The sequence below is a fragment of the Uloborus diversus genome, chromosome 6 (genome assembly GCF_026930045.1).
Source record: "Uloborus diversus isolate 005 chromosome 6, Udiv.v.3.1, whole genome shotgun sequence".
NCBI classification, from domain to species: Eukaryota; Metazoa; Arthropoda; class Arachnida; order Araneae; family Uloboridae; genus Uloborus; species Uloborus diversus.
Window position 1 is genome coordinate 129,888,487 of NC_072736.1, and position 25,085 is coordinate 129,913,571.

Sequence of the window (25,085 nt, forward strand, 5' to 3'; positions counted from 1 at the left end):
CTTTGAACCCTTTCCAATTCACAAATATCTTTCCACAGATAAGGCGACCAAAACTGCACAGCATACCCCAAATGGGGTCTCACTAAACTCCTATATAAAGGCAGAAGAACCTTCTTAGATTTGTTTGAAATAGATCTATTGATAAACCCAAGCAATCTGTAGGCTTTGTTACTTGCAAGACCGCACTGTTGACTAAACTTGAAGCCCTGATTTATTAAGATACCCAGATCAATAACATTTTCTAGATGACTAATGACTGAACCCTGTAAACGATAACTCGTACGCTTATTTCCATGACCTAAGTGTAGCACTTGACATTTCCCTGCATTAACTGCCATACCCTACTTATCCGCTCACTTAGTAACATAATCTAAATCCCCTTGAAGTTGCTTTACCTGTTCTTAATTTTCTACAATCCCCATAACTTTTACATCATCAGCAAAACAATTCGTGCTTAAAGAAATGTTCTTATTGATGTCATTCATAAAAATAATAAACAAGAAAGGCCCTAAAACTGAACCCTGCGGAACCCCGCTTGAAACATCACTCCATTTAGAGTTATTTTCCCTCACAACTACTCTTTAGTTCCTTCCAGTCAGCCAATTTCTAACCCAAAGTAAAAAATTTTCTCCTATTCCTATCAACTAGTTTTCTGAGAAGAGAAATCATGCGGAACCTTATCAAAAGCTTTTTGAAAATCAATATAAACAACATCCACACACTTTTTGTTATCTAAAGCCAAGGTAACCTTGTCGTAGAAATGCAATAAATTAGTAGCACACGATTTACTTTTCCTGAACCCATACTGCAAACTAGTCAACAGACTATTAGTCTCTAAGAAATTCATAATATTAATTTTGATCAAGGTTTCGAAAATCTTACAAACCACTGAAGTCAGACTTACAGGTCTATAATTCCCAGCATTACTTTAGACCTTTTCTTGAAGAGAGCGGCGCTATATTAGCCAGTTTCCAGTTCTCTGGCACTGTCCCTGAGTTATAAGAAGCATTAAAATATTTAGAATAACATCTACTAATTCCTCTGCACATTCAACTAAATTTTTTGGATGATTATTATCTGGTCTCGGAGCTTTAGTTACTTTAATTTTTTTCAAATGAAATAGAACCTCCTCCCTGGAAAACACAAAATCCTCAAGCTGAATAATAGCTTGTGTCTTGCCAGTGTCAACTGTTGATATACGGTTATCGTTAAACACACTGGGAAAAAAGTTATTAAGAACATTTGTACTTAATAACAAATCAGACTTATAAATACTTTCTATAAGTCCACTAAATTTGAAATGGATTATTTGTAATCAATTACATCTGTCATCAAACAGATGGGTTTCTAATGTTCTCTAACAATTGGTGGATTTTGCTTTTTAAAGATACTACTAAAAATAAAAATAATCATACGAGGTAGGATCAAAAAATTCTGGGACAACGGTCAGCAATGATAACAAAAGCATTTAATTTAAATAAATCTCTTGAAAAGAATCGAACTGCACTTCCTTTGTGCTCGGTTGGATAATTTTGATTTTGATACTTTCTATAAGTTATTTTTATTTTTATTATTTTTTTTTAATATATAGATCTACTCGCATCAACTTTCATTTTAAAGATTCTCCTTTGACAAAAGTTTCACACAAACCCTTGTATGAGGTAAGTTTTAGTCCATTTCTCAATGTTATAAAACAAAACATTTTTTGAGAAAAAAATTTTTTTTCTCCCTTTAAATATTTTTAAACATTGCGAGGAAGTTTCATAAAATTTTTAACTGCAGTAGAGTCAATAATTTTTACTTTAAGGTTAAGAAAATTTATGAAAACTAAAATTTAAATATTTAATAACCCTTAATTTTTATTATTACTAGTGGCACCCGCACGGCTTTGCCCATAGTAGAAAAATTAAAAGGTCTTTTGGTGCGCCTGTATATTTACAAATAATGTATGATAAATTTCCTGCCAATTGGCTTGCCCATGTTACGGTTCCACGTTATGATAACTTGGTAATTTACTCGTCCATCTTATGATAATTTTGCTCGGGGAAATGTTCTTAAAATTGGAATATAAAGAGAACAAAATCGAATTTTTGAAAAATCGCTTCAAGGTGTAAACCCCCATGCTACAAACTAATTCTGTGCCAAATTTCATGAAAATCGGCCGAACGATTTAGGCGCTATGCGCGTCACAGAGATCCTGACAGACAGAGATCTGGACAGAGAGAGATCCAGACAGAGAGACTTTCAGCTTTATTATTAGTAACTAGTGGTACCCGCACGGCTTTGCCCGTAGTAGAAAATTAAAAGGTCTTTTGGTTCGCCTGTATATTTACAAATAATGTATGGTGAATTTATCGCCAGTTGGCTTGTACCCATATTAGGTTCCACGTTATGATAATTTCGTATCTCGCCAATTGGCTTGTGCCCATGTTACGGTTCTACGTTATGATAATTTCGTAATTTACTTGTCCATCTTATGATAGTTTTGTTCTTAACATTGGAAAAGAACCACATCGAATTTTCGAAAAATCGCTTCGAGGTGCACACCCCCATGCTACAAACTAACTTTGTGCAAATTTCATGAAAATCGGCAGAACGGTCTAAGCGCTATGCGCGTCACAGAGATATAGACATCCAGACAGAGAGACTTTCAGCTTTATTATTAGTAAAGAAGATAAAGATAAAGAAGTGTAAATATAATAAATGTTCCAAAAATACTGTATATATTGAGATTACTTGAAAAGCTAGTTAATTTTTGTTGTTTAAATTAATAATGCATGCTTGAAGTTCTAAAAATGTTCTTCTAAATTGTGAAATTTTAGTGATGTGTCACTATTGATTGCATCGTTTTTACGCCACCATGCACCAGTTATGTAAGCTAACTTAGTCAGAGTTTTGGGACAGGAAAAAGCTTAAAATTTAGATTTTAAATCAATAGTTGGTAAGTTTTCCTAAAATTTTGAATTGTGTTAACTTTGTTGCCGGGTTGAGGTATGTTTCCAGCTTTATAAAATGACTAGCGGTACCCGCACGGCTTTGCCCGTAGTATAAAATTAAGAGGTCCTTTGGTTCGCATGTATATTTACAAATAATAGATGATGAATTTCTCGCCAAATTATTTTTTGGGTCAAGACTCCCTAGTTAACTTGGGTCAAAGCTCCTTAAGTAGCTTTCTCTTGCTTACTTTAAATTTTTAGCAACTTAGATCAATAAAATCAAATCATTACGCCTAAATCACAATATTTTATCCATTTAAAAATAAAAATTCATCGAAAAAACATTACATTAAACCAAAACATCAAATTCGTCTTTGGGTCAAGTCTCCCTAGTTAGCTTTCTTTTGTTTACCTTAAATTTTCAACAACTTAAAGTCATATAAAACTACTGTATATCAATAGATAGCTAGAAAAGTGACTAAAACATGTATACATTTAAAATTTATTTCTCTCAAAACTAGAGGATAAAATCTAAAAAATTCCAAAATCTTCAAAATTTATTTTTAGGTGCAGTATCATTTAACACAGAATTTCTTGAAAACCACTAATAATTCTGAAATGGCGGATCCCAGCAAAGTACTGTTTTGTGACTGGTCAACCAATAATATGACTAAAATTTTCCCTAAATATCCTTTCCATGGAAAAAAATCCTCGTGGATTAAGTCTCACTATGGGTCAACCGCCCCCCCCCCCTAGCTTCCCCTATAGGCTTTCTAGAGAAATAAACAATGTTTTCCTACTAATAAGCTCTACTGAACTGTGAAGAAACAAAATTTACTGCAAGGCCAGATCGGGCAAACCTTACTAGAATCGTTTGAAATAACTGCAGCTATACTTTGTCCTGTTGATAACGCTTTATCGTCAGCTAAGCTTTCTGGTGATGATGAAATCACGATCTAATGAATTTTTCGTATTATACATAGAAAAAGAATGGGTTAGCCTAATTGATCTGCATGGCCTTATTCGGACTACCCACCTTATCTTTTAAGTCTGGAAAAAAAAAAGTATTCTAAATTATAGCTTTTGTAGAGAAAACTTGAACTTGTCATAAATGAAGTCAAGTTCTTTTTGAATCAGAAATTATTTAATCACAAACTGTAACAGTGATTTTTTTTTTTTTTTTTTTTTTGGCCTCCTTTGTACAAAGTGGTCCAAAAGTGGGCACACTCCTTTTTATGCGTCCCCTCTAATTGAATTGTTTGTTACAAACACTTATCTTGAAATCTTAAGAGTCATACTCATCAACATCGGCAGAGCAATCATCCATGTCGTAACACAGGAGAAATCTGAGTCACGTTCTCGTTGATATTTTGCCGAGTTTTGGGGATTCGGAGATTTTTTATCGTAAAACATCAGCAACACCATGGCCAAGAAAGTAGCTGTGTTACGAAATGAATAGTGTTCAACCGATGTTTATGACACTTCGATTTTAAAATATCTTAATTAAAATCATTCAACTATACTGTTGAATATGACTGTGAAAAATGTAACTGACATAATGTTGAAAAAAAAAGAAAATTAAATTTGAATTTTTTACATCTTGAATTCCAATTATGTTTTCCCCAATCACGAATTGCGACAAGACCCTACTCAATGGGTTTCTAGTTTCTACGAATCAAATGGAATGGAAATGGCCAAAAAATGTGCACCCCTCATTTTATGGATGGTGATTTTCTGGAATACGTAATACGATGCATATCCATAAAAAGAGAAATGGTGAATAGGATGCGGTAATAAATGTAAAGATTTTATAGCCGATATCCACCAGTGCAGTTATTATGAAGATTATTTAAGTATAACGTTATGTTATTTTTATTTCTTATCAATTTTAAACGATCAAAAATAGTTATCTGGAAATTTTGCTGTTTAAGTTCATCTATATAAGTGGTTTTTTTTTTTTTACTCTCTCTATGAAAACACCTGAATTTTACACACTAAAAAAAAATTTTTAATATAAAAACTGCTTGAGCTAAGCCCTGAAATAAATATGAAACAAACAAACCGCAAAGGATTTGTAACTATGACTACAAAATTTCGCTCTCTAAAGAAATATCAAAAACAAACGTCGTTATGGTAAACTGAAAAATCAGATTAACATCATGTTTGATCAAGTGAGAATAATAAGCAATTTGTGATTGCTCAATAAAAGGGGGTTAGCTCACTTGCGGTCCACTCTGTACATAGAAAAATGACATTTTTTTATTTGAAATGACGAAACTCCCTTTCAATATCTAGTTAAAGGAGGTCAATGCACATTTGACGCAAAATATGGAGACAATCCTGTAAATATTGATGCCTGCCTTGCTGAGTGTAAAGAAGATTGTGTGTAAGTATAATTTTCTGCCTAATGTTACAAGTAGATGCACCAATCATGGGCCATGTACCTATAAGAGAACACTTGCTTTGATTGGTGACAAATATCTTAAAAGACACGAAAGCTATTTTTGAAATACGCTAATAAGTAATAGTTGATTGACTGAAACTAGCGATGCACCGATGAAAAAAAAATTGGCTGATTACCGATTATTCGACAGAAGATAATCGACCAATTGCGATGAATCGGCTGCCGATCAATTAGAATGATGATGATTTTTAATGCTACAATTTCTCAATCTTTTCATTATCAATCTTTTTTTTAATTTATAATTTCGACTTTTCAGAATTGAAATTAATTGCTCGTTTATTTCTGGTTTCTGATGATTTATTTTTCTTAATTTCCATACTTTATTCAAACTCTGTAAACTAATTTTCTTGCTATTGTTAATAAAATTACATTTGCTAACCATGAATGAAAATTCAACCATTTAGTTACTGTCATATTATTAGTAGACACTTTTAATTTAATTGCTATTTTTTATTATTAGTACCTTCTTGATCAAGGACTTTTAATCTCTATGAAAATAATGAGGCAAACTTAAAGCACTATGCTGAAGGTAGCGTACACTCCAGGATCCCCTGTACCTCCCACTACGGGTGATTTAACTGGTTATATGGGACCCTGAGAAAATTCTGTTTTTTCAACCAGACCAGGAGCCGCTCAACCCCTGATTCAGCACATCCAGAGGTATTGATCTCTGGATTGGAAAATTGGAGGACTTTGTGATCACGGACATATTTAACGTGCCCAATTATTGACACATGAGAAATATTGGAACATTGCACGAAAAAATGAGGAATATTAGAACATGTGGATATAAAGTAGTGAAATTGAATTTAAAAAAATAACGTTGCTTCAATCATCATTTCTTAATAAAACTTAAAACCTGCTTTAAATAATCAAAATATATTAAATTACAACAGCCTTTTTGTTGAAAAAAAAATCAATCATTTTAAAACCAATTGTAATATATATATATTTCAGTTATGTGTATAAACAGTAAAAACAATAACTGAAACACAAAAAAATTGTTCGAATAAGAATACAGTTCAACCTCGCTTATCACAAAATTGCACAAAACTATATAATTGCACAAAACTCCAGATTACTGCAGACACATGTTTGGTTCATACATGACCAACACATGTTGGTACATGTTTGAGCTTATGGATGAAAAGACATTTAGCAAAAAGAGCTTTTGGCGGATAATTTTTTCATTCATAAGCTCACTTATTTTGGATAGAAAAAAAAGGTTCCTTGCAACCCCGAAACACGTGTTTGCGGTAATCTGCAGTTTTGTACAATTATACGTTGTTATTTCTTATTTTTACATTACTGATTGTCTGGAAATGTATTTTGTATAACTTCTTGTTCTAGGCATGCTTGAAGTAATTTTAATCAAAAAATATTTTTGTGCCTATTAATCGGTGATATTTGGCCGATTACTGCCTATTAATCAAGGCATTCCTAATCGAAACTCTTTCCTTCAATTATACAAAAGAAAAAGTTTAGCTATACCTGTTATTGATTAAATTGTGTCTGTTTAAGTAGGATCAACAGCTATTTTTCATTCCAGTTCAAACATGTTTTTTAAGAAGTAAATCTTCTAGATTTTAATTTTCTTAATGACATTTATTAATTAATTTATTCATTTTTATTGGAACTTTTTTTTTGTAGTTCAATAAACATTTAATAGTCTGTAAATGTTTATGACACATAAAATAAGCTTGCCGTAGTATTTAAGTGGCGAACCATTTTAGGTTCATGTATTATTCCATTATTCCATTAATGGACATGATGGCCAATTACTAAAACATAAGCTAATTTTCAGTTAGACGGTTTGCTGTTTAACTTATGCTTCGGTTCAACTTTCCACGTGTTAAAAACACATGTTAATTTGATTCATGTAATCATGTCATCATTTGTAACATGGTTATTTGAATCTGTTAAGCGATTATCAGAACAAGAAATGAACCAAATGGCCCATTACTGGTACGGAAAGTGAGAGTTGTTTATTCTAAACTTATGTATTCTCTAATGTATAAGTTTTTTCTCCCCTTCTTCTTTTATTCTTAGGAAATTAATTTACCATGCTGAAATATCTGAAAGAAAAGAAGTAAGAATATTTTTTTTAATTCAAAGTTAAAGTCATTCTTGCAATAAATATTAAAATGAATGTTAGTGCATATTTGCGTGGTATATGTAGCTACTCCAACTTACTACTCAGTTATGAACAAATTAAAATCTACGTTTGTTTGTTAGTTTGTTTGGGTGTGTGTGCTTCCCGAGAAAACCGTAAAACTTGATCGCGGAGAGATGGCGGATGAACTTGAAGCGGAAACGGACCTATTAATTTTGTGATAGGTAGGATCAGTGAAATCGCGCGAGTGGTGTAAGCTTATTTGCTTTCGCGTTCTTTATGTTCCTACCTATTACAAAATGAAGATGTCCGTTTCCGCTTCAAGTTCATCCGCCATCCTCCACGGTCAAGCTATACAGCCCAGAAGCATGAAATGCATGTCATGCAGATGTAGTTTTCGCCGAAGATATACTGTGCCCCTCGTCGCCCGATCTTTGGTATAAAAAGTAATTAGTAAAAAAGTTTTAATGTTGTATATGATTATTAGCTTTTTTTATTCAATAGAACCGGCCGTAAATGTTGTGTCAAAGTATTGTTGTAAGTGGCGAAACTCTAATAGCCTTCGAATTGTTAGGAATCTGTGACAATGAATTTTTCCCCATGACTTCATTTCAGGATTTGAAATAAATATACATTGCGACTTAGCTTATGCATTTATCAGTGTAAAGTGCAGCAATGTTGAAACATTCTCCAATTTTCCCTCTGAAAGGGATAGATTGATAAATATGAACATAGATAAATATAGATGCAGATAAATATCTGCAGATGGATATAGATATAGGAAATGTTCTCTTGAAACTTATAAAAGATGTAGTTTGATAAATATAGAGTGATGGATATACAGAGATGTATGTAGATGGAAATGTAAGTATTTTCACATAACGTTTCTATTAACTTAATTGTATAGTCTTTGGGTGACTTTCTCACGCTTTAGAAAATATTTTTGCTTTAAGTTAGGCTCTACAATTTTAAATTAGGCTGTTAATGCAAATCTGAGATATTGATATATAGGAAATGTTCTCTTGAAATTAATAAAATATATTTAGATTGATTAATATAGCTACACTCTTAATTCAAAAGAGCGAAAAAATAACTCTTAAAAAGAGTGAAATCTATTGCGGGTGCATTCATTCTTTCTGAGTGCTAGCTTTATCGAAAAAAGACGCTTTACGAAAAAACCAAGACTAAAACTTTTCTTTATTCGCGTGAAATTCGGAAACATTCCTTTGATGAGCGAAATATAAAAACATTCTTTAAAAGAAGGACTCAAGAACATTTTCATTGGTTCGATTCCGTCACGTGATTTTGTTTAGGGAGAATCTTCTATACTTCCACGTTAGGCTTACCCAACGTTGGTCGCGAGTACCAAGTGGATGTCGCTATCTAAATGTCTTCATTTAATGAATTTAAACAATATTTGTTGCCGAATGAGGTTTCTGAAGGAAGTGCACAAAAACTGCATGGTAAGTGCGAAGAATTTTCTTTTTTATTAAAACTTGTAACTGTTAATATTTCTTGAACTGCTCGTATGTCATTACAAATCATCCACGTGCAATGTTACGGCGAACTTTTTGTAACTTTTTCTTCCAAACTTACTAATATTTTCCAAGCCGATATTTTATATTAGAAATCCGCGGTCAAGTGGTTTGGCAAATATTATATTTCATTTGCTTCAGGAAGGTAAAAGTATGTATTATAGGATGAGCTGTTTTGTGTTTCAAAGAATGAAACGTGTAAAATATAATGAAATAATCGCTCTGTGTTTTGCATGTCTTATTTTTAATTAGTATCGCATCATATACAAAAATTATTTGTCGAAAAACATTCGGTCTAGATTCCTTACAGTAAATATTTCTTTACTCAGAAAGGTTTTAAAAAATAATAATGATAGTTAATTTAAGAACGATCTCAGTGATGTAATATTTGTTATTTTATTATTGTGAAGAAAAAAAAAGAATCTTACGTAAGATGGGGGGGGGGAATCTTACCCTTACATAGGGGGAAGGGAAGGTCAAAAATATTGCCGAAATTGTCTTTACGTAATTAATGAATGTCCCCGAAGAAACAAAATTGAATTCAAACGTATCTTGTCATAACTTATGAGTGACTTTTTAAATTAATTTGAACTGAGGTAACTTTTAAAACATTATTAATGTTAAAAGGCATACCGAGAATATCAATATAGAGTTTCAAAATTTTAAATCTATTTATTTGGAACTGTGTGGGTTTGTTTAATTTTATTTCAATCTTTAAATTCGGAACTGTACGTAATATTGCACGTGGGTGATTTGTAACGATATACGAGTAGTTCAAGAAATATTACCAGTTAAACTTTTAATAAATTAGAAAAGTCTTCGTACTTACCATACAGTTTTTGTGCAACCTCTTCGGAAACACTAAAAATAGTTTTTTTTTTTTCACAGTTTTTTAACCTATTTTTTTTCAAGTGAAATAACAATTTTGAAAACAGTTTTAAATTCAAATACACAGCATAAGCACATGAAAACACATTTAAAAAGCAATTTCACCAAATGAGAGTGAAATGATTTTATCTATTTTATTCTAAAAAAGAGTGAAATAGCGGCTTTCCAAAACGGAAAGCAGTCACTCATTTAGGATATTAATTTAGTCTCAAAAAAGAGTGGAAAACACTTATCAAAAGGGAGTGAAATTAGCTTATCCAAACGGAGTGAAAATAACCGCTCCGCAAAAGGAATGAAATTCACTCCTATAAGGAAAGTGCGTTTTCGAAACTGTAAAGGAGTGAAAATTTACTCAGTCTGAGTTTAAATCGCTGGAATTTTTTAAGAGAGTAGAGTGGATAAATAAGAAAGTTACAAAGATAGATACAGATATATATAGACACAGAGATAGATATGATAGATTTCAATAAATGTTCGGATGTATAGATACTGATCGAAATATTTATTATACTAAATGTTTTCTAGCAGCCACCGAAGACGGCAGTCTTTCCGCTAACAGATGAATGGCATAGAAAATGAATTGTACAAAAAGACTAAACATGTAGCCTTTAAAGGCGGCTAGCGCTTGAAATTAAATGTAAAAGACTTAATATTGAATTTCTGCGTGTGTGTGTGTGTTTTACCCTAACAAATTGTCAGTTTTAAAATTTTAAATGAAGTGTGATAAAACGTTTAGGCTGCATACAGTAGTCTGACTGACAAATCAGTTTTACAATTCATTTTAAGAAGAATTGTTTTAATTTCAATACTTGGAATATTTAAAAATAAATGTTTTACATCCTGCAATGTAAATGTGAGTCCAGATTCTCTAGAAACGGTGTACGTGAATATCAAGCAAACTGAAACACTTTCAAACTTGTATACAACAAAGTATGGAATTTGACCGTGGCCGTCGCTAGACCCACGATTTGACCCGCTCAACATGGATCATTGTGTTTGCGAAGCACGTATAGGAGAAAAGCATTGGAAAATGTAGTGACTTTTAATCTTAGAAGGAGAGCCCCGGACTTAAATATTTGGGAGGTTGAAAATTCTTAGTTTTCTGAACAGAGCCCTTAATTTTACCTGATGTTAAAATATGAGCACGCATGCGCACATAATGAGGTAAGATCTCAAGCCCCATAAAATAATAACGATAACAATAATTGTAATAAAAGCAAAAATATTTACTTATTTCTTCAGACATTTGAAAAGCATTAAATAATATTCCGTAACTTTGATAAAGAACAAAGGAAGTGTTCACAAATAATAAAATACATTTGAGAATAAACAATTGCACTTTCAATACTATCACCCTGTTTGCCGAATCGACACACAAAATTTACCGAATAAGGCTATTTTTTGGAGGTCGCAGTGACCTCCCGTGACATCCCATTGGGTGATTCTTAGTAAGATCTATGTGAAGCTCCGCGAACTCCTTAGTTCAAGTAGTGCAAGTGTACTGATATTGTAAACGTAATAGTGAGTATTTTTATTAAAAAGACGGTTTTTTAAGCACTTTTATTATACTAGGCCTGATTGTCACGGAGTAATCTGAGGCTTGATTTTGCTTTTATCTCAGCATCTAGATCACTTAGATTTCGGGATTTCACTAAATGATTTGCTTAATCCTAAGGTACAACTTAACGCTGAAAAATTAAAATTCTAAAATAAAATTATTATTTCGGTTAGGGCAAAACAGCAAATTTCACGTAATTACCCCATTAAATGTTTAAATATAAAATCCATTGTTACAAATTTTGTTGCCTTACAACAGTAATGTTAATAGCAATCATAATGAAGATTTTGAATCAAGGTTTCTCTGAAGCAAGCATGAAATGTATTCAATATCATTGCTTTCTTAGGATTTTTATTCTCATCTATGCCCATAATCGATAACGATAACGGGGCTAAGGAAACAGGCAATATTAAGATCTTTATGGCGAGTAACTTGTATGCTGTGAAACATAAAATAGTTTGGGAAATCTTTTCATACATAAATATTTCTAATAATTTAGCACACAGATATATCATAGAGAGGAACAAGGATAAATTTTTAGGCTCAACTGCTTAAAGTTTCAGACACGTACGTAGGATAAGTTTTCTTTTAGTATGGAGCATTTATAGGAAAATTTAGGGTGACGTTTCTTGATGGTAACATTATTCTACTTCTGAAATACATTTACACTAAAAAGAATAAAATAACAGAATTTTAAAAAAAAATACTAAGCACTTTTCATAATGCACTCAAAAGGATAAAACAACTTTTCTTGGTCAGAAAGTACAGTTTCAGTATTCATGTAGTTTTCAATTATTTCAAGAAAATGACTCCTCAAACGAAGAAAAGCGCGGCTCAAGTAATTTCAAACCAAACTTTCCCGTTTAAACAAATATGCATGCTTCAACACTCAAATTTATGATTGAAAACTAAATAATAAGAAAATCTCTACATGACTTGAGCCGCAGTATTCTTCGTTTGTGGGGTCATTTTCTTGGAATAATTGAAAACTACAGGAATACTGTAACTGTCCTTTCTGACCGAGAAAAGCTATTTTATCCTTTTGAGAGTATTATGAAAAGTGCTTAGTATTTTTTTAAAAATTCTGTTATTCCCAACTCCAGAGCTGGAATACGCTACCTTGTGGTGATTAACAATACTAAAGAAAAAGGTAAAACATTTCATTCCACGTGTTTTCTTTGTGGTAAATTACAGGCTTCAGACAGTTTATGATGTAACGTAATTTCAGAAGAATAGAAAAGAAAGCTTCCCACAAACACGATAAAAAATTACTGTCAGTCACTAAGCGTCAAAGAAAGTTATAAGTTAAGACATGCGTTTGTTTTACCTTTTTCATCCGCCATTAGACAGTGGCTGCAGCGCCCCCTATAGTTTATTAGAGTTGCGAATTTCTTTTCCAATTGTATATTTATTGTTTTTATATTGCAAGAGTAACTCCTCAATAACGTTAAATTTCTTTTTTAGGCATTCTTTCATGAAAAAGTGTAAGTATTTTCACGTTACGTTTCTACTAACTTGATTGTATAGTCTTTGGATGACTTTCTCACTCTTTAGAAAATATTTTTGCTTTAAGTTAGGCTCTACAATTTTAAATTAGGCTGTTAATACAAATCTGAGATATTGATATATGTATAATTGATCTTAGGATCAATTATTACTAATTCTGTAAACAGATATCACGTTGTTTTGATTGTGTTTATACAGTATGCATTCTACATATTTCTTTAGCTACCATTTTTTTTATTTAATTTAATTTTTATTTATTTATTTGAATGTAAAGGTGACTATAACGCACAAAAGTGATTGAAAAAAGGCTAAAGCTGCGTTTTTTAAACTTCAATTTCTAGAATAGCCGCTAGTCTCTAGCTTGATAGATTTGCGCTCGCTTGATAGATAGAGTTTTCAAAGAACGTCTGAGTCATTCAATTTCAAATTTCAAATTAGGCAGGAAAGTGTGAAAAGTGTCATATTACCATCATCGGTTCTCAAAAATAACTGCAGTAATTATAACTAAGGGGAAAAAGAAATATCCCAAAAGGATTTTGCATGAAAAAAAATTTTTCCCCTCCAGTTACAGCTTAATACATTTCTGCATAAAGTTGCTCGTTTCGAAATAAAAAAATCATAAAACACTCAAACACAAATACAAATACAAATGAGTCGACTAGAAATAGGCTCTTGGCCCAGCAGGCTGGCTCTAGTCAATTTATTAGTCCACAATGAAGATCAATGGCCCCTCTTTAAGAGGGGCTATCCACCCCCTTGCTCATTACCATCTCTTCCGGTAAGCTGTTCCAAGTGCATATAACCTTACTAAAGTAGTAGTTTTTCCTTATTTCCAGGTTATTCTGAGATTTGAATAGCTTGAAACAATGACCTCTCGTCCTAATAAAATGCAAAAATTAAATCCATTAACATCATTCATTTTGATAAATTTAAACAACTGAATCGTGTTCCATCTGATCCTCCTTTGCTCCAGGCTATACATATTAAACCTATTAAGTCTGGTATCATAATTTAAATCTGAAAGTCCCCTTACTAGTCCAGTTACCCTTCTTTGAACCCTTTCCAATTCACAAATATCTTTCCACAGATAAGGCGACCAAAACTGCACAGCATACCCCAAATGGGGTCTCACTAAACTCCTATATAAAGGCAGAAGAACCTTCTTAGATTTGTTTGAAATAGATCTATTGATAAACCCAAGCAATCTGTAGGCTTTGTTACTTGCAAGACCGCACTGTTGACTAAACTTGAAGCCCTGATTTATTAAGATACCCAGATCAATAACATTTTCTAGATGACTAATGACTGAACCCTGTAAACGATAACTCGTACGCTTATTTCCATGACCTAAGTGTAGCACTTGACATTTCCCTGCATTAACTGCCATACCCTACTTATCCGCTCACTTAGTAACATAATCTAAATCCCCTTGAAGTTGCTTTACCTGTTCTTAATTTTCTACAATCCCCATAACTTTTACATCATCAGCAAAACAATTCGTGCTTAAAGAAATGTTCTTATTGATGTCATTCATAAAAATAATAAACAAGAAAGGCCCTAAAACTGAACCCTGCGGAACCCCGCTTGAAACATCACTCCATTTAGAGTTATTTTCCCTCACAACTACTCTTTAGTTCCTTCCAGTCAGCCAATTTCTAACCCAAAGTAAAAAATTTTCTCCTATTCCTATCAACTAGTTTTCTGAGAAGAGAAATCATGCGGAACCTTATCAAAAGCTTTTTGAAAATCAATATAAACAACATCCACACACTTTTTGTTATCTAAAGCCAAGGTAACCTTGTCGTAGAAATGCAATAAATTAGTAGCACACGATTTACTTTTCCTGAACCCATACTGCAAACTAGTCAACAGACTATTAGTCTCTAAGAAATTCATAATATTAATTTTGATCAAGGTTTCGAAAATCTTACAAACCACTGAAGTCAGACTTACAGGTCTATAATTCCCAGCATTACTTTAGACCTTTTCTTGAAGAGAGCGGCGCTATATTAGCCAGTTTCCAGTTCTCTGGCACTGTCCCTGAGTTATAAGAAGCATTAAAATATTTAGAATAACATCTACTAATTCCTCTGCACATTCAACTAAATTTTTTGGATGATTATTATCTGGTCTCGGAGCTTTAGTTACTTTAATTTTTTTCAAATGAAATAGAACCTCCTCCCTGGAAAACACAAAATCCTCAAGCTGAATAATAGCTTGTGTCTTGCCAGTGTCAACTGTTGATATACGGTTATCGTTAAACACACTGGGAAAAAAGTTATTAAGAACATTTGTACTTAATAACAAATCAGACTTATAAATACTTTCTATAAGTCCACTAAATTTGAAATGGATTATTTGTAATCAATTACATCTGTCATCAAACAGATGGGTTTCTAATGTTCTCTAACAATTGGTGGATTTTGCTTTTTAAAGATACTACTAAAAATAAAAATAATCATACGAGGTAGGATCAAAAAATTCTGGGACAACGGTCAGCAATGATAACAAAAGCATTTAATTTAAATAAATCTCTTGAAAAGAATCGAACTGCACTTCCTTTGTGCTCGGTTGGATAATTTTGATTTTGATACTTTCTATAAGTTATTTTTATTTTTATTATTTTTTTTTAATATATAGATCTACTCGCATCAACTTTCATTTTAAAGATTCTCCTTTGACAAAAGTTTCACACAAACCCTTGTATGAGGTAAGTTTTAGTCCATTTCTCAATGTTATAAAACAAAACATTTTTTGAGAAAAAAATTTTTTTTCTCCCTTTAAATATTTTTAAACATTGCGAGGAAGTTTCATAAAATTTTTAACTGCAGTAGAGTCAATAATTTTTACTTTAAGGTTAAGAAAATTTATGAAAACTAAAATTTAAATATTTAATAACCCTTAATTTTTATTATTACTAGTGGCACCCGCACGGCTTTGCCCATAGTAGAAAAATTAAAAGGTCTTTTGGTGCGCCTGTATATTTACAAATAATGTATGATAAATTTCCTGCCAATTGGCTTGCCCATGTTACGGTTCCACGTTATGATAACTTGGTAATTTACTCGTCCATCTTATGATAATTTTGCTCGGGGAAATGTTCTTAAAATTGGAATATAAAGAGAACAAAATCGAATTTTTGAAAAATCGCTTCAAGGTGTAAACCCCCATGCTACAAACTAATTCTGTGCCAAATTTCATGAAAATCGGCCGAACGATTTAGGCGCTATGCGCGTCACAGAGATCCTGACAGACAGAGATCTGGACAGAGAGAGATCCAGACAGAGAGACTTTCAGCTTTATTATTAGTAACTAGTGGTACCCGCACGGCTTTGCCCGTAGTAGAAAATTAAAAGGTCTTTTGGTTCGCCTGTATATTTACAAATAATGTATGGTGAATTTATCGCCAGTTGGCTTGTACCCATATTAGGTTCCACGTTATGATAATTTCGTATCTCGCCAATTGGCTTGTGCCCATGTTACGGTTCTACGTTATGATAATTTCGTAATTTACTTGTCCATCTTATGATAGTTTTGTTCTTAACATTGGAAAAGAACCACATCGAATTTTCGAAAAATCGCTTCGAGGTGCACACCCCCATGCTACAAACTAACTTTGTGCAAATTTCATGAAAATCGGCAGAACGGTCTAAGCGCTATGCGCGTCACAGAGATATAGACATCCAGACAGAGAGACTTTCAGCTTTATTATTAGTAAAGAAGATAAAGATAAAGAAGTGTAAATATAATAAATGTTCCAAAAATACTGTATATATTGAGATTACTTGAAAAGCTAGTTAATTTTTGTTGTTTAAATTAATAATGCATGCTTGAAGTTCTAAAAATGTTCTTCTAAATTGTGAAATTTTAGTGATGTGTCACTATTGATTGCATCGTTTTTACGCCACCATGCACCAGTTATGTAAGCTAACTTAGTCAGAGTTTTGGGACAGGAAAAAGCTTAAAATTTAGATTTTAAATCAATAGTTGGTAAGTTTTCCTAAAATTTTGAATTGTGTTAACTTTGTTGCCGGGTTGAGGTATGTTTCCAGCTTTATAAAATGACTAGCGGTACCCGCACGGCTTTGCCCGTAGTATAAAATTAAGAGGTCCTTTGGTTCGCATGTATATTTACAAATAATAGATGATGAATTTCTCGCCAATTTGCTATGCTCATTTGCTCGCCCATGTTCCACGTTATGATAATTTTCTCGTCCACCACGTTATGGTAATTTGCACTCGTCCACGTTATGATAATTTGCTCGGTAAAATTTTCTTAAAATTGTGATAGAAAAAAAAATCGAATTTTTGAAAAATCGCTTCGAGGTGCCCATCTCCATGCTGCGAACTAATTGTGTGTCAAATTTCAGGAGAATCAGCCGAACGGTCTAGGCAATATGCGCGTCACAGACATCCAGACAGAGATCCAGACTTTCAGCTTTATTATTAGTAATAAGGAAGAGAATTCTAACGAATGAAAATAAAGAGAAGTGGAGAAATAATGAGTCTTAACTTCCAACTATTTTATTTTTCAAAACATGCAGAAGTATAATTACGTTTAACTATATTTGCTAAAATCAAAGAGCAATTCAGATCATAAAATTATTTTGCAAATATTTTCAGTTAGAGAGACTATAGAAATTAGTTTCATACCATCGCGTATGGAGAAATACTTTTACAGAGCTCAATTGGGTTGCTTCAATCGTTCAAAAGTACTATTTTTATTCACTGAACTTAATAGAATGAGCAAAAAAGAACATGGAGCGAGAAAAATAGTTTACTTTCAAAACGTTCAATTTTTAATTATATGTTTTAAATGTCCGACTTTTCAAATAAAGCATGGTCTTAATGACGTCACAAGTGATGAACTTTGGCGCGCACTTCACTGGTGCCTGAATGCTTACGCTTGATGTCTACCGCGTTTCCACGATAATCAAGAAGCGATTAAATATTGCGCTCTACCTTGTTATCAACCATATCGCTGCCGGTACATACATGTAAAGAAGTGAATTAAATATTGCACTCTGCGCGAATGGCTTCAGTGAATGGCATTTCATCACTTGTGATGTCATGCGCAGAAGCGTAAAAAATTAAATTAAATCTGCCCGCCGATCAAAATAATTTTTAAAAAATACTAAACTTTTTCAAATTGCTTAAAATATGGTCAACCCCCATGTTTTTAAGCATGCTCTTTCAGAAAAAAATTCTTTTAAAATTTCGGAAATGACCCCATTATTCATCTTTCAGATGCTTCAAAGGAAATAGAAAAATAATACAGTGAAAGAATAGTAAATGCTAAAATTACATCGTATGTTAAAGAAAGATGTTTAATTTTTTTTACCTCATTGATAAAATAGTGTTGAGAAGATAAGGTACATCCAGTGGCGCAACGAGGGGGGGGGGAAATACCCCCCCCCCCCCCGCGAGTCATTGGTTTTAACATAAATGCAAATTGTAATACAGTAGTATATGCATATAAAAGGGCTGTTTTGATCAAAACATCCCCTTCAGAAGGTGTTTTTCGTCAAAAACATTTCCAGAAGGGTTTTTTTTTAATCGAAAAACACCCTTCAGAACGCACTTTTGATTAAAAAAAAAACCTTCAGAATGTATTTTTGATCAAAAAATCCCCTCCGGAAGGCATTTCTGGCTGCTCTAATGGGTACATCATAATCGAAAAAGCACATGATGACAGAACTATCGCTCAGAAATTTCAAAACACTTTTGCATTGAGATTAAAATTTTTAAAAACCCTTTATATAATGGTTTTCCTTCTCTTCCAGTCTGTTGAAATTATCAGCTGCATCGGTGGTTATTTGGGACTGTGGCTGGGATTGTGCATGATCTCTGCTGCCGATCTCTCACTTCTAATTTTCAACAATTTACTGGTATCTTTTTATAAGTGCATCGTCTGCTTGAAGAAAATTTTGCTTCAATATCCAAGGAGTGAAATCTTACCAGAAATGTAATACGGATTTTCAAATATGCTGTGCCAGCTAATTTTGAAGGTTTTGCCTGCTATTAATAGTATATTATTGTTATTATTTTATTATTACTCTGGAAGCGTTGAATATACTTGGAGAATAAAATAAATGTTATTGTTCCTGAATCTTCGTATCATGATGCATCTTAAAGCCTTTATTGTTTGAAAGTAACGTTAAAAAAAACTGTTTGGTTTCTGCAGATGCAACGTTAACCATGTTATGATGACTGTTTCAACTTATGAACGTCTTAGTAATGTAAAACTTTGCGTTACTATTTGAAAATTGTTTACTTATTATATTAATATTAGCAGTACCCGCACAGCGATGCCCGTGCTAAAAACTTAAAAGAAAATCCGTTGAACTAAAGAAAAAAAAAACATCAAAATTACACTTGCAGTAGCATTTAAATGTAAAAAACTCCATAACTCATTGCCAAATTCGCCAAGCGACTTTCTAATAAAAAAGAAAATCAATTAACATACGCACAATGAATTTAAAATAAAGTAATAACAGTAAAATATTCATAAGCAACAAAGGCAACTTCCTCCAAAATGTTTAAAAAGAAAGTAATTGAAAAATTGTCTGGAAAATGGACCCAGTGTTATAGTTGAAAATTGTCTGGAAAGTGGACCTAGTGTTATAGCAATTTCTCGAAAGAGAAGCCTTGAAAATTGGCTCAATTAGAATCGCTTATATCTCCTGTTCTAATTAATTGAGAAAAATGGAACAAACATCAACTTGTTTGGGAAGGAGAATCCTTTCCAACGATATATAATGTTTGGGGGTGGGGGGATTTCTTACCCCCTAATTAGTCGAAATTTAGCTTAATTAGTTAATTAGAAAAAAACTAATTCAAAATTTAGAATTTCGGCTTCGAGGTGCACGGGCCCGGGGTACGTTCGAATTTTTGTGCCAAGTTTCAGGGCTGTAGGTGCTATGGGGTCTTCTGGCCATCGGAAAGAAAGACCCACAAAGAAAGAAAGAAAGAAACACCGTCACTTTTATATATGTATAGATTAACAGCAATTACATTACTTATTGAAAACCAATATATTTCTATCGTACGACTTTCATCCGTGTCAGTACAAGAATATGAAACTTCTATTGATATGACATTTGGTTCATCCTTCCAACGAATATTGAATCTATGTCATCAGATATCTGATGTAATCTAAAATATGCATGTACTCTCCATTTGCTACTATAGTTGGGGCAAACCTAACCTGGCAGCATTGTAATACTGTGGTTAGGATCTGCGTATCCTTCACAATGCTGCCAGGTTATGTTTTCCCTAACTATAGTACATATCAGTGTGGAACAGGGTTCTTCACTTATGTGTCGACAAAACTTAAAATAGCGCAGGCTAATGGGGTTGTTACCTTCAGCAAAAATAGTCCTTTTCGTCACTGAAATTGATAGAATAACAAAACAAAAAAAAACAGGAAAAAGATGGACCCAGAAAATACTTTCATCTTCCCAACAGTTATTTTTTGATTAATTTTTTAAAAATGTCCGATTTTTCAAACAAGGCGTGGTCGTGATGACGTCACAAGTGATGCTCTTAGGCGCATCTTTCTACCGTGTTTCAACGTTATGATAATCAAGAAGCGAATTACAATTGCGCTCTACGCTTGCTATCAACCATATCGTTGCTAATACACGTGAGTAAAGATGCGAACTAAATATTTTGGTTCGTGAATGGCAACACCTAAATGGTATTTCATCATTTGTGATGTCATCGGCAGAAACGTAAACAATGAAAGCGCACAGATTTAAGTATTTTTTTAAAAAATATTAAACTTAAACAAATTATTTAAAAAATGGTCAGATCCTATGTTTTTAAGCATGCTCTTTCAGAAAAAAAAATACTTTTAAAATTTTGGAAACGACCCCATCGATGCGAACCTGACACGAAAATTATATTTTCATCCATAAAGTGCAATAAGTGTATTTGCAATTATAGAATAATAATCACTTATCTTATTAAAATTTTTGCTTGAAATTTTTGTTTGAACGAGTTGTTTCAAGTTGTTATATCAGGAAACTTTGATAAACTTGTTAACTCAAGTTATGTTAGGAAACTTTGTGTACATTTTTGAAGTTACTCTTTGGAGACAATAAATATTGCATGAGATAATTTTGTTTTTATTTTTCATGTAAGTTATTTTTTAAAGGTTGCATTAAAATCTCCCAAACCGAAATTCAAACCCAGTCGAGCAACTCCGTCAGTTTTCTTGACCAAGGATTCTGGAATGCAAGGCCATTGAAATCCGGTTAGGTAAAAATGTTTCGTTCTACAGATTCATTCAGGATATGTTCCTTTTTGTTCCAAATAAAAAGTCTAGAGGATGGATTTGTTACCTTTCCTTCAAAAACTCAAACTTTTGCCCTTAAATAAACTAGGATTTGACCCGTTTGGACTTCTTGAGAGTAAATGATTCAATTGAGGTCATCTGAAAGATTTAGAAAAGTCATAAAATGAGTTTTTCAAAAAATTGGATATGTTACTTTTTGACAAATTACTCTTCTTTACTAATGATAAAGCTGAAAGTCTCTCTGTCTGTCAGGATCTCTGTGACGCGCATAGCGCCTAGACCGTTAGGCCGATTTTCATAAAATTTGGCACAAAGTTAGTTTGTAGCATGGGAGTGTGCACCTCGAAGCGATTTTTCAAAAATTCGATGTGGTTCTTTTTCTATTCCAATTTTAAGAACAAAATTATCATAAGATGGACGAGTAAATTACGAAATTATCATAACGTGAAACCTTAACATGGGCACAAGCCAATTGGCAAGATAAGAAATTATCATAACGTGGAACCGTAATATGGGTACAAGATAATTGGCGAGAAAATTCACCATACATTATTTGTAAATATACATACGAACCAAAATATCTTTTAATTTTTCTATTACGGGCAAAGCTGTGCGGGTACCACTAGTCAATTATAAAGACACTGATCTTTTCGAAGTAATGTTTTAATAAATCAGTAATAAAAAATATGATCATGCATTTAAAAAAAAGCATGCACTCAAAATTTAGTATTTGTCACAATTGTCGCTGGTATGCGATATTTCTCAAGGCCGATAAAACTCAAAAACGATATCTAAATCAATAGTTTCCAACGTGGGGTTAATCGCCCTCAAAGGGCGATTTGGCTCCTCAAAGGGGCAATAGATCCGTGAGGGGGCGAGGAGTATTTAAAAGACAAAGTAATAATAATAAAAGGCCAGCAGATGTTGGAAATTGAAAACGTATATGAAACCGATTGTTCATACAAAATTTCACAAGTCAAACTAGTATGTTGTGGCCATCACGAAACTTTCTTCTATATTTTTCTGATCCCTCCCCATGCTTGACGAGGAAGCAATATTTCCAACAAAACAAAATTACACATGCAAAAACTTGACGACTATCCCAATGTCTGAATTATTGCAAAAGCAAAGCAAAGAGCGAAAATTGAAAGTTATTTTAAAAGCCTTGCTTGAATTAATTACAAATATTTTATTTGTTAACAAACATAAGATGGCAACAGTTAAAAATTTTAAATCATTGAGATAATATTTCCGATCATTTCCATACAATTAAAATCACGAGAAATACGCAGACGACAATCTATTACGATTTATCTTTCTTATTGTTGCATTAATAAAAATATTTTTATTCGCAAAAAAAAAAAATCAACACCTCTTGGAGCGATCGGCGTCAAAATTGAACCAAAGCCTGTTTACATATGGATTCACATATATTCCAAATTTCAACCAGAACGTAGCATTACTTCTTGAGAGAGGGCACTCACAATGGAAAAAAAGAACGGGTGATTGCGCTAACCCCTTTTTAGCTGTTGACACAAAAATAAAATCAGTTCTTATACCCACTAAGGGCTACTTGCCGATAAATTTTTCTTTCATTTCGTTCATTATTTCTTGAGATACAGCAGTCACAATTGACGACAAAAAACGCTCTATAGCTCAACCCCCGTTTGAGTTATTGACACCAAAATTGAATCAGCACCTGTTCCTGTTAATACCAACATATGGACCAAATTTTGTTTGATTCCGCCAGTTACTTCCTGAGGAATAGCAAGCACGCGTAACTCGAAAAACGTCCCATTGCTCCACCCCCCCCCCTTGGAGGAATTCGTGCCAAAAATTAATATGCACAAGTTCACATAGGGGCACATACGTGTATAAATTTCGTTCGATTTCATGCGGTAGTTTTTGTTGTAGAGCGGCCACAAAAAACTGGTCACACACAGACGTGACACACATACATACACACATACATACATACACACACACACACAGACAGACAGACATTTTCCAAAAATGGTCGAAATGGACTCAGCACACCTCAAAACGTTCGAATCCGTCAAAATTCGAAATTCGAAAATTTGCACGAATCCAATACTTTCTTCTATATATTAGATATAAAAGAAAGTAAAAAGAAGCGAATTAAATTTCAGGAGCTTCCTCTTTACACTTCGGGTTGAATGTTAAAGAAGTATTTCATCATTCCTCGCCAAGTTTCCAAGTTTATAAATTTTCTTCTTCTTTTTTTTTTTTCTTCTTTTTTAAATTTTAAGTGTCATTGTTTTAATGCCACAAGATTCCAATTATTTCTCCATTTAAAATTCCAATTTAAAAAGGGAAATAATTTCTTTAAAACTGTTCTGTTTTTAAAAAGTACGTCAATGATCGTAGCTAAGCATTTTTCTTCAAATACCTATCAGTTCTATTATAAAAGAAAGAAGAAAAAAAAGTAAAAAGGGTATAGATTTATTTAAGTACAGAGGTGTGAAAGTTATTAGAATAATTCTAAAAATTTATAGCAAAATCTTGTTATTTTAAAGCAGTAATACTTTATTTTAAAACTATTTATGCATTTAATATTGAGAACGGTATGTTCTAGAAAGTTGAAATTTGGTATGTCGACTCCCAGTGGGGTCTGGTTGTGCATCTCCCCTTTTGGTTGCATTCGGGTGTTTTTAAAGGCGTCTTTCCCCTTTTTTGGGGGAAATCATTGTTAATTTCGATGTAAACTCGAGTGGTGTTATAATTTGGCGGACACTTGGCGATATATCGCCAGTCTTTTGGTCGCCAAGTTTTGTCGCCAACTTGACAACAAATTTGGCGATTATTTTTTTAAATCTGGTTTCAATTTGGCCACTGCTGGTGATATTTAGAGAGTAAACTATTGAATCACATTAAAATTGCCAGTGATGGGGAAATGACATTAAATTGGGGTAAAAGGAAGTCATGTGATGCACACATCAGCTCGTTTTTCTGTTGGTTTTGGTAATAAGAATTACTTTCCGTTCTGTTTTAGCAACAAATTTACTTTCCTACTGCGTTTTTCTACTCTAGAATGGATATATTTTCATTTGAATTTCAAAGAGGTTTTTATTCTACACATAGATGCTTGCAAAATTTTTAGTTTTAAGCGATTTATTGTTCGTATAGTGATTTTCTTGGATGAGACTTTTTATATCTAGATTGAGACTATCTCTAAACTAGCTGATAGCTAGTTTTCTAGGAAAAAAGATCACTTGCTTCACTCATGATCATGCAATAATTCCTTAACAAGAGAAAAAAACACCCGATAATAAACTAATCAAAGCTGCATAAAGAATTGCTTTAAGAATAAAATGATACTGACGCCAAACCCAAGGGAAGCCTATAAAACACTAGCATAGCAAGCTAACATTTTTTAAATTGTATTTTAAATTGAATTGTTAATCAAACACATTCTTTATGCAATGCGAACAATTTCATTACTTTAGATCAAATGTTTTTCTATTTCATAAATGCGAGCATTTAACAAAGTAATGTCCCCAAAACTACTCTAAAGGAGCGAAAAAATGATTGGAATAACAAAACAAACTATCCTCATGAATTATTGCAAGTACATTCAAAATTATTCAAGAAAAACTGAAAGGATCACAATTATTCTAATAATTTTCACACCTCTGTATTTTTCGGTTCAAGATTGGTTGGATGAAATTGCTTCATATTATGTACATTTTACTTATTAATTAAAATTAAGCATTTTATTTTCAATAATATCTACGTTCACTACCCCCTTCTTTTTTTTTTTTTCAA

At 32.8% G+C, this 25,085-nt stretch overlaps 1 protein-coding gene across 1 annotated transcript; it reads left to right on the forward strand.

The window, feature by feature from the left end:
- The first annotated feature begins 7,285 nt into the window (after positions 1–7,285).
- LOC129224981 (uncharacterized) lies at positions 7,286–19,042 on the forward strand. The gene is made up of 5 exons (XM_054859528.1): positions 7,286–7,374; positions 7,450–7,489; positions 12,959–12,978; positions 15,641–15,710; positions 18,784–19,042. The coding sequence occupies exons 1-5, from the start codon at positions 7,286–7,288 to the stop codon at positions 18,967–18,969; spliced, it is 405 nt and encodes a 134-aa protein (XP_054715503.1). The 3' UTR covers positions 18,970–19,042.
- Positions 19,043–25,085: the final 6,043 nt, after the last annotated feature.